The 11,290-nt window shown below is 42.0% G+C and overlaps 1 protein-coding gene across 1 annotated transcript in view; it reads left to right on the top strand.

The window, feature by feature from the left end:
* Positions 1-11,290, top strand: part of SGPP2 (sphingosine-1-phosphate phosphatase 2) — a 103,988-nt gene that overhangs the window by 59,991 nt on the left and 32,707 nt on the right. The window contains exon 3 of the mRNA XM_023529717.1: positions 9,832-10,011. Coding sequence (XP_023385485.1) covers positions 9,832-10,011 — 180 coding nt within the window. The remainder of the gene's footprint in view (positions 1-9,831; positions 10,012-11,290) is intronic.

The raw sequence follows: 11,290 nt of genomic DNA, 5'->3' as shown, positions 1-11,290 counted from the left end.
AGCACGAGTTCACCCAGGTGCCAGGGGGATGACTGGAGCTTCAGGAGAGGCCCGAGCAAACGTTCCTCATGCCATCCTCACAAGCCTTCGCATTTTGCTTGGTGCCTTCATAGAGCACAAGTGACAGAACTGTGGGAACATTCGTGAAGTGTGGCCGAAACAGGGAAACCGGCCCCATTTCATCCATGTGTCACACGATGCTCCCTTTCCGAGCGTCATGGCACCAGCCCAGGGTCAGGATGATCATCGCTCGCCTCCACCTTTCAAGGGAGCACCGGCCTTGTCTAAAGCGGCACAGACGGTGGTGAGCTCTGAGCCGTCAGTATGGTGTCACCCCACTTAACGCTGCTGGGAGCTCGCTCCTAGGAAACGGGGAGGGGATGCGCATCGATGGTAAGCTTTCCATTCTCGGCCTTACGGTGTGTTGAACTTGCTAGGGGTAGAATCCTTTCTTAACGTGTGGTCCATGTTATTAAGGTCAAGGAAAGAACCACCGATGGCCACAACATCCACTTTGGAAGCAGTGTGGTGACCAGGTACCCAACACATCCACTTAATCCGTCTTTTGCCGTTATGACAGGGATGTGGCGCTCACCATGTGACAAGATGAGGCTTCTGTTGAGTGGGGAGGAGCTGAGAGAGCTGCATGGGTTTTAAACATAACAATGAAAGTAATACATTTTCATCCAAGTCCAGATAGCAAGACCGGATAGAAAGGGTTATGAGTTGGCCAAATCCGTTCGTTTCTGGAACTTAAGATAACAAGTAACATGAGTTTCGATAGCAAGAAATTTTATCCAGATGTTTATCTAAATCTATTCAGCTCCAGATTGCAGAAAAAAAGATTTTGGGTAATGAGGGATACATGTATGTTCATTGCTTGATTACATGCATGTATGTCTAGATGCTTTCATTCACTTATTCATTCATTTATTCAGGACCTAGAATTGTTTCAGGGGCTGGGAGATGAAATGCTCAAAGCCTAAACTAGAGGCAATCATATAAAGATGAGTAAACACAGATAACTGCATAATTGTAAAAGTCCACTGTGATTCCCAGAGTGCCTAGTATGTGAGATGAGATTTCACATTTTTTTCTTTAAATATGTACATCTTGATTTTAATGTATATCATAAAATATAACTAACAATCAGACCAAGATTTCACAAATGTTTCACTGAAAGGGAGTGAGCCGATTTGAAGACCAATATCAAAGAAATAACGTGAGTTGTCCGTGGATGTGGAAGAATCCAGAAGGTTGTTTATGAATGCTGATTGCTGGGCAGAGTGATCTCGGAATGCATAGGAGACCTCCAAAGCCAGCTTGGTAGGAGGCCACAGAAATTGTCCCACTGGAGGTCCAGACATGTTCCAATTAAAACTAAGCTGACTCAATCTTGAAAATATTAAAAAACTAGTCACTTAGACTGTTCTTGCCCCATGAAGACAGTATGCTTGCTAATTGGCGAAGCTGATTGGCATAGAATTCAGCCAGTTGGGCTATTGTTGCAAATTGCCTGGGGTGATTATCCAGAATTTGTTGGGTTTTCTAACTTGTGAAAAAGTCCAGTTATAGGTTTTACTGTTTTTGATGCAGGTGAGAGTAGAGTCTTAAGTTAGTAGTTGATCAGCCAAGACTAAAGATGGATTCCCCTTCTAGCCTGAAAATTCTGAGACTATATTTAATCAAGATTTATATTTAAAAGCCTGTTGTTGTTGTTGTTGTTGTTGTTGTTGCTAGGCTAGCTGGTTGGGTTACACACACAGCTTTAAGCAGATGAGAGAGTCGAACCAGCATGTGACTAACATCTACTGCATTTTTGCTTTCAGGGGTCTATAAAAATAGAGGTTCGATCTTTTGATATTATTTTGCAGTTTGTTTTTTCTGTGGTCAGGAAGACTGACAGTTAAAATACTTAGACATGTGAGGGCACAGTCTAATAAAAAAGAGTTACCTTAGCAACAGTTACATCATTATCTAAAGCAAATTTTATGTTTGTTTTTGCATGAAAAACTGAAACAGCATACAAAGTACCCATACCGAACCTCATTTCTAACCCCCAGTGGATCTGCCATCCAGTTTGCCATACACTTACATGTATTTATTTGTAAATACATTTTTTTTAAATAGAAATAGGATCGAAAAATACTCTTGCAGCCTCTTGCTTTTGGCACTGAACAGCATCTCATAGTGCTTTTTAAAGTTGCATAATCTATTTAACCAGTGTCTCGCCAGGAACATTTAGAGTTGCTTCCAGGATCTTGTGGTTGGTTGGATGTTTGAAGGCGGATGGGCTTATGCATGGTGTAGCTTTTGCACGTGTTCTACATTTCCTAGGACTAATGACACTCGTTTCCTCAATGGGCATCACTTTTTACGTGACGTCTGTCCAATGGTGAGTAAAGGACACTAGTCCCAGCCTTTAGCTGGATCTTTCATTGCTGGGATGAAATGGATAAGAATTTGGCAATTTTCTCATCAGCTGTGACATTTTAATCTCTTCCAGCGGTCCCCAACCTTTTTGGCACCAGGGACCAATGAGAATCTAATGCCTGATGATCTGAAGTGGAGCTGAGGTGGTGATTCTAGCACTGGGAGTGGTTGCAAATATGGTTGAAGCTTAGCTAGCTCACCCACCACTCACCTCCTGCTGTGCAGCCAGGCTCCTAACAAGCTACTGACTAGTACTCGTCTGGCAGAGGGTTGGGGACCCCTGTCTTAGCCCAAGGGCAGTCAAGTAGTCTAAATTGAATGCTACATGGGTGTAATGGATGAGAATGAGAGAATTTGGGTTCTTTAAGGGTAGAGATCTGTTTTCATGTAATATTTGTCAGATGCTGGATGGTAGGACACGGAGAAAAGACCATAGGATTTGGAGTCAGAAAATGAAATTCAAGTCTGGCTCTATCTCTCTTATACTGATTGCATTATCTTTGGTGAGACGCCCTCTGTAAGCTTCAGTTTCCTCATCTGTAAAATAGGAATGATATGAACATTAAGATGAATAATATCTATAAAAATACACTCTTAAAAATCACTGCACAAATAAAAGGTTATTATTTAACCCCATTCCTTATTAATGAAAAAAGAGGTTCAACTGGTTTGAAGTAACTTTTCTGAAAATTCATACACCTATGACTTAATGACCGATCTCTGTATCTTTAGTGTTTGTCTTCAAAAATTTCAGAAGCAAATCTGAGCTTGAAAACATAGCGCATTAGAAAGAGCAAGAAAATGTTGTAACTTAGTTATTTTATTTTTCTCACCTGCCATTTGTTGCGTTTGTTACTGTATCTCTGTTTTTACAGAGCTTGGAATATGTGATAGTCTTCTGTGATTTATGGTGTTTGCTCTATAATTTCTTTGCTTTGGTGTTCAGGCATGGAATGAAATTTTATTCGTTTGAAATTACAGTCGCTTCTCCCAGTAATTCACCCCCCACACTGCATCCCTACAAGCACATGCAACCCCACATGACACACACTGTGAAAAGGGCCCTGAAGTTTAAAAAAATGAATAAAAATAACGCCACAAGTATGAGAGGACATTCACCAACTGAAAACAACTTTTCACACTGGATGGTAAGCAGCAGTCTCTAGAATGTTCCCAAATAACCATAACAAAGAACTGCTTTTAATTCACCCCCTAAAGGCAAACAGACAACTACAGAGCAATGTGTGTTCCAGCGAGAGAAAAAAAGACTCAACACTGAGCCAGCAAAACAAATCAATCTCTTTTTTGTAAAGTTGTTGATCTTAAAAACCTCCACAGCTAAAAATTGCTCTTAAAATGAATCCCATCCTCATGGTTTTGAGTAGGTAGATTTTCAGCAGCTTTCTTTGTGGCATGTGTGGTCACCTCCTCAGTGCCCTGTAGAACTGGGGTTCAAGACCAAAACTGGGGAGGACTTCTGAAGGCAAGGATATTAATAGGCTTCAGAGCTACTTCTGTAATCAGTATTCCAAGCCGTTGTTAGTTAACACTTGGAACAAAGGACTTTAGGACCCACGTTGATGTCTAGTTTCTCTTTTTTAAATTGAGGTACAATTTACATATCATAATATTCAACCTTTTAAAGAATGTAATTCTCTGGTTTTTAGTATATTCAGAAAATTGTGCAACCATCACCACTGTCTAACTCCAGAACGTTTTTGTCTTTCCAAAAAGAAACCCGTAGCCATAGGCACTCAGTTCCCCTTCCCCTCTCCTCCAGCCTCAGACAATCACTAATCTACTTTCTATCTCTATGGATTTGTCTGTTCTGGAAATACCCTATAAATGGAATCATACAATATCTGTCCTTTTCAGAATGTCTGGCTTCTTTCACTTAGCATACTGCTCTCTGGGCTCATCCATGTTGTAGCATGCATCGGTACTTCATCGCTTTTTATGGTCAAATAACATCGTGTTGCAAGGATATTCCACCTTTGGCTTATCCATTCATCCATTGGTGGATGTTTGGGTCATTTAAACATTTTGGATGCTTTGAAAGATGATGGTAAGAACATTCACATACAAGTTTCTATGAGGACATATGTTTTTGGTTCTCTTGGATATGTATATATCTAAAAGTGGAATGGTTGGGTGTCTGGTCTCCCTTTATCAAAATCATCATATTAGTAACCTGAGAAGAGGAGAAATGAGCTTAATTTGGACAGATTAAGAGCCAGGATGGGTATGGACCAGTGGAGAAGCTATGGTCTTGGGGTTAGAGCCCAATTGTTCTCTACTCTCCAACATTTAAAGAATGATATAACTAATTGCTGATGTTTTGAAAATAAATTCAGGGATAGACTGTAATTCTCAGTGATTCACAATGTTTCTTCCCCACGAGACCTGAGAGATGTCACGTACTCCTGTTAGTTAATCTCTTACACCATGATTTCTCAAGATGGAGGGAGCTATGGGTGTAGCAAGAAGGAAGAAAGATGTTAGAGTTTATCAGAATTTGTGTGTGGATGGAGGGAGGTGGGTAGGTGTCATTGGAAAAGAGCCTCTGGATGCCGCCAACATCCTGCAGAGGATTTAGCTTTTATTATAGCAGTGGAGCCCTCACACCATGAAATGGAGATGCTTTGGGGGGAAGCAGACAAATGGGGGGCAGCCAGCAATCTCAGTGTATAAAAAACGAATGGGTGGCTTTGTTTTTAAAAATCCTGTAGCTGCTTTACTGGCAATAATGTTATTTCAATGATCTGTGTTCTAAACTATTTATGCTAATGTGAAGAGTAATGTCCTGTTAATTGGACATGTTAGACACAGCACACTTGTCATTGTGGATTGTAATAACTAGAAAGGGCCACCACACTAAGAGAAAAACGTGCTCTTTCCTCTGCCGCCTGGATGAGCCCAGCCATCAAGGACAGACCCCAAGCTGGAAGGTCTTCATGCTGTGAGGATGTGTTTCATGTTGACGAGATTGATTTAGTAGAAATGCCTTTTGTAAGTTTGGAAGTGGCAGTGGGCTATGCAGAGAAATAGATTTTCTTTCCACCTATATATTCCCTTTATTCTGTAATCAGGGCAGAAGCAAGAAATTTGGCTACTTTCTCATCACGAAATGCAACAGGGCCCCAGCACCACCAGCGTCATGCAAGGACCCGCTGCTTGGCTAAGGTGTTCATGATATTTAATCGCTTCCTGCCTTGCCTCCTCATGGACGTTTCCTTTAAGTGTAGGCTTTTGGGGCCTGAGCCCAAAGGAATGTGATAGATGATGGAACTTAATTTGGTCCCCTTAGGTAGGAGGGCCCTTCAACAATGCAAAGTGAAGCCTTCCATTTAGGGCAAGCCCCATCAAGTTAATCATTATACTCTAACTGCAAACTAAATGGAGAAATAGTTCTCTTCTGCCATGGTACTCTTTTTAACAGACTTTATTTTTTAGAGCAGTTTACGTTCACAGCAGAATTCTGTGAGAAGTACAGAGAACTTCCACATACTCACGCCCCTCCCTCCATATGCGTAGCCTCCTGCATGATCAGCATCTCCCACCAGAGAGGGACATTGTTACAGCTGATGATCCTACAGTGACATATCATAATCACCCGAAGTTCATAGTGTACATTAAGAGTTTACTGTCGTCCATTCTCTGGGTTTGGACAATGTAAAATGGCATGTCTCCGCCATTATCGTCCACATGGAAGTTTCACTGCCCTGAGAATCCACTATGCTCCACCTGTTCAGACCTCCCTTCCCCTAACCCCTGGCAATCACTGATCTTTTTACTGTTTCCAGAGTTTTGCCTTTTCCAAAATGTCATAGAGATGAAGTCGTACAGTAAGTAGCCTTTTCAGATTGGCTTCTTTCATTCAGTAATATACATTTAAGTTTCGTCCATGTCTTTTTAAGGCTTGAAATCTCTCTTTTTTAGTACTAAGAAGATGGCCATCTGTGACCCAGAGAGCAGACCCTCACCAAACACTTAATCTGATAAAAACTTGGTCTTGAACTTCTCATCCTCTAGAACTGTGAGAAATAAATTTCTGTAATTTATCAGCCACCCAGTCTATGCCACCCACGCGGGCTAAGGCAACTACTTTTTGAGATATGATTGACACAACTGCACATACTTAACAGCTTTACTGAGGTATAAGTCACATACTATCCAATTCATTTAAAGTGTACAATTGAATAATTTTTAGTGTATTCACAAATTTATACATATTTAAAATGTACAGCTTGGCACGTCATGACACGTGTGCTTACCCCTGAAGTCATCACCATAGTTAAGATATACATCCATCACTCCTAGAAGTCTCCTCATGCCCCTTCGTAATTTCTCCCCCCACCCACACCACCACCCTTGGCAATCATTGATCTCCTTTCTGTCCTATAAAGTCATTTGCATTTTTAAAAATTTTATATAAATGAAATCATGTAGTATGTACTGTTATTTTTGTTTTGGGTCTGGCTTCTTCATTCAACCTAATTATTTTAAGATTCATTCATGCTCTAGTATGGTATCAATAGTTTATTTTTGTTGTTGTCGTTACTGAGAAATATTTAATGTATGATTATACCACAATTTGTTTATTCACCTGTTGATGGAAACTGGATTGTTTCCAGTTTGGAGCTATTACAGAGAAGCCATCATAAACATTCATGTACAAATCTTGGTGTGGCTTATGCTTTCATTCTTCATGGATAAATACCCAGGAGAGTCATGGCTGACCATATGGAAAGTAGATGTTTCACATTTTAAGAAACCGTCAAACTGTTTTCCAAAGTGGTTTTACCATTTTGCAGGTACTCCAGTGGTGCATGAGAGTTCCGGATGCTCCCCATCCTCCTCAACACCCTGCATGGTCAGTCCCTATAATCTGAGCCATGCTAGCAGGTGACAAGTGATGCGCCTGAACTCTAGTGTCCCAGACTCCTAGGGGTACCTGCTACATACCATCCAGTATCACTTCTCAGAGCCTTTGCTCAGGCTGTTCTTGCCACCTGGATGCCTGTCTACGTATCCCTCTTCTTAGTTAAGCAGTCTTCCTTTAATGCAGAGCCCCAGGGCTCCTAGCCCTCCATGTTGAACCAAAGTCCATCTCTACCTCTATACATACCCATAGAATTCTGGGGGTAATTTTTTTCAAAGTCTATCTTCATTGTGACGACATCCTCTGCGTGACTTTTCCCCACTGAAGGATGAGGACCTAATACGAGGCTCAACACATCATAGGTTCACTGTCATGAATGTGACGGCAGAGACAGGACCCACCACCCAATGGGTGATGCTCTTTCTGTACGACTTGAAAAATACAGCTCTATTTTCTCTTAAAGAGAGCTGTCATTACAGTAATTGGGGTTTTTTTTTGAAATTTATTGATCAGAAACAACGTGTAGCCGCGGTGATATTTTGAAATACTTGTCCTAATTCTTAAAAACGTCCTTCAAGCATAGAAGGTGAAATACAAATGAAGTCGAAGTTATTCGTGAACATCAAGGAAATTAAATTTTGCCTGAACGAAGGTCTTCTAGCCTGACTTCACTTTATAATCTTAAGGTTTCCTGTCTCCAAGGATTTGAAAATATTTCTGAGCAAACTAGAGTTAGTCATTATGCCTGTAATATTTTGTTTATGTTGGTGAGTGGGGAAGGGGCAGAGTTAAAAATATATCTCAAGCGGCTTCTGAGAAAATCTTAGTAGTCGGTAAGTAGTATCTGCAGGATTTTCAACTGCCCAGATAATAGTCGGTCTGATGTGGTTTTCACAGGTTCACAGGAGGGAGGCAGAAACATAAAAGAGTGAGCTGGTTTCCAGGACAGTGTTCCTGGTAATAAGGGGGATGGTAAAGAGGTTAAGTTTCAAAGTCCGATTAGAAATTGCAGCTATGGAATTCGGAGTGATTGTTACTGAGGCTTTAAAGCCTGTGGATTTGGCCTGCTGTGCACAGACAGTGGTTCTTGGTTTTTAACCCAGAGCAAAGTGGCAGCAGAGCACAAAAACATATGCAGTGCCTTCTGGGGGCTACTGAGTATGCCGGAATAATGTTCAGAATTAACCGGCACCGAACGGGCTAAATGAAAGCACCGGATTGCAGGAAACCCTCAGGCAATCGAATCAAAAATATTTTGAAATAGTTCTCTCTCATTGTGGGTTTTGTTCCAAAGCAAGGTAACCCCATCCATCACAAGCTAAACAAAGCCCTAGTGAGATCAATACGGTCATGGCAAGATGAGAATGTTCACGATTAAAGCCTGTGGCAAAGGGACCTGTGCAGGAATACGGGGTAAAGCAGGGCTTCTCGGATTCTCATGTGCACGTGATGCACCTGGGAGCCTTGTGAAGATGAGGGCTCCGACTCAGCAGGTCCAGGCTGGGGCCTGGGATTCTGCATGTTAAAATAGCGCCTCTGTGGGGTGCGTGCGGCCAGTCCTCAGACCCCTAGCACCGAGGCTTCAGGAAACGGGTTGCTCTTCCCTCTTTTATACCAGATTATGAAATTATTCTGCAAAGCTCTCTGATACAATAAGTCATCATTAACTGTCCTGTTTCTCTCTGAAGGGTATGACAATCCAATTCTGATTTCTATCTTCTGCCTTAAGAAAAAAATGAAGACACGTAGAAATTCCCTTATTAATAGCACCTTGAAAAAGTCATCTGAAAAAATTCCAGATTGAGCCGTCTTTATTTCAGGGTTCAAAATACCATACCATTTATTTTACTGATGCTCCTGATTATTGAGTTAAGTTAAATTAAATCCAGTATGTTACCCACATATAGCAGGAGTAACAGGTAGCATTCAAAACTTTTTTAGCTAGAAGTTCCTTAAGAACAGTCCCTTTTCTGGTTAAGACTTGAAAATAAGGGCTGTCTGATTTGAGCGTTAGATGAGCTCTAGTTCAGGACCGTGCTGTGTTTGGATAGGTACTGGAAAGCGGTGATTTAAGGCACAGATTGAGAAGCCAGACACTCTGGATTCAAGTCTAGCGAGTCCTGCCACTATCTGATAGAGTACAGTGGTTGGCTCATCTGTAAAATGGGTCTGCACTCTATGGGTATTATTGGATGAAGTGAGCTGATGTTTGTAATACTCTTAGAATAGTGCCTGGCACACATATGAGCTATATAAATGTTTGTTAGCTATATGATTAAAATAAATAAAGTGAATTGATGTCATGTCTTAAGCACTCTGTGAAATCTGGAAGTCCTGTGTCTCCTTTTACCAATTAAATATCACTCTACAAAGCTTTCCCAACAGATATCTAGGTCAGAAAAAGAGATGATTTCAACCAACAAACAGGGAAACCCAAAACAAACTCACGAAATCTAGGAGTTCATGAATTTTACTTATTTGGTTAGACTTACCTTATTGGTCCTTTGGTTTTGCAGCTGGTCATGTATATTGGTCAGGTGGCCAAGGATATCTTGAAGTGGCCCCGCCCCTCCTCCCCGCCCGTCGTGAAACTGGAGAAGAGAGTGATTGCTGAGTATGGAATGCCATCTACCCACGCCATGGCAGCCACCGCTATCTCCTTCACCCTCCTCATCTCTACCGTGGACAGGTACCAGGTGAGGCAGCCCAACTCCTCCTCCCGTGTAAGGACCTCCCCTCAATGAGGCAGCAGAGAGAGGTTTTGCTTCTGAGTTTTCTTTTAAGGCCACTTTGAGGGACTTTGAGGTTTACAAAGTGGAGACTAAGGGGAACAGAAACTTTTCAAGCCTTCGATGACCATTTCTTTATAAGTAAAGTGACCGTATAATTTAGCGTCCTGAGGAGGCTGTGCCTGAGGATGGGAGTGGACAGGACACCATAATGACACCAGCATAACATGGACTGTCCAGGGACCAGGGTGTATTGTCTCTCCCCTCAAAAAGCGTTTTCACCAATTAAATATCACTCTACAAAGCGGCCTGACGAGACAGCTCTTGAATCGGTGTTCTCATCCCGTTTGTGACACGCGAGGGGTTTATGGTCCTAGTAAATGACCCTCCAGGGCTCAGATGACGTCACCAAATCCTCTTACTAGACTCCCCAAGACCTGAGGCAGAAGAGTCTGTGCCCCACATTGTTCCCCAAGGATGCCTCTGCCCCTGGCTGGGGCTCAGCCATTATAAAGAACAGCTCCACGTTTTCTAGAAAATTGTCTACCTGATAGAGGATTAATAAATGTTGAAAATAGAATTTCACTTAGTGTCTGCTTAGATGCCAGTAACAGTCAGGCCTTTTAAAAGTTATTACTGCAATGAAGTACTGTTTCGCCTGTCTTAGAACTCTTGCTCTAAGTATGGGTTTCGTTTCATAAGTTTTACCTTTGACCCATTGGAAAATTTAGATTTCATTAAACAGAGCAGTCTTGTCCATAAATGACAGTATCGTTTCGCCCTGGCTCTTTAGTCTAGAACCCCAGGGACATTCCGAGTTCCAGGTCATACAGAAACAGGGGAGTCGGCCTGATGTGGTTGGAATAGGACAAGCTTAGTGTTGGGTCCTGGTCACCTAGGATTAGACCTCAGTTTCCTAAATGGGAAAGGGACGGATATAAGCAACATCTCCAAGTAGGTAGAACCTTGTGTTGTAACTTAACTTAAATGTCACGCCGGATCAAAAACCATCTGAATGCCCCAGTACTGTTTGAATTAATTTGATGCAGACTTCCGGGCTATGTCGTGCCTGGTGCCATTTGTGTCAGAAGGATGTGGCGGGCCCAGCATCAGCCCCCAAGGGGCTGCTCTCTGCATCCAGAGAGGCTGTTACCATGCTCAGTGACTTTGGAAAAAACCAGCACGTGGAGGCTGACTGACTATAGAGAAGCAACTCCCACCACCACTTATCCACTCATTTTAAAGC

The sequence above is a fragment of the Pteropus vampyrus genome, unplaced genomic scaffold, assembly GCF_000151845.1.
Source record: "Pteropus vampyrus isolate Shadow unplaced genomic scaffold, Pvam_2.0 Scaffold42, whole genome shotgun sequence".
In the NCBI taxonomy this organism is placed as follows: Eukaryota; Metazoa; Chordata; class Mammalia; order Chiroptera; family Pteropodidae; genus Pteropus; species Pteropus vampyrus.
Note: the sequence above shows the minus strand (reverse complement) of the source record. Positions and strands in the feature narration are given on the sequence as shown.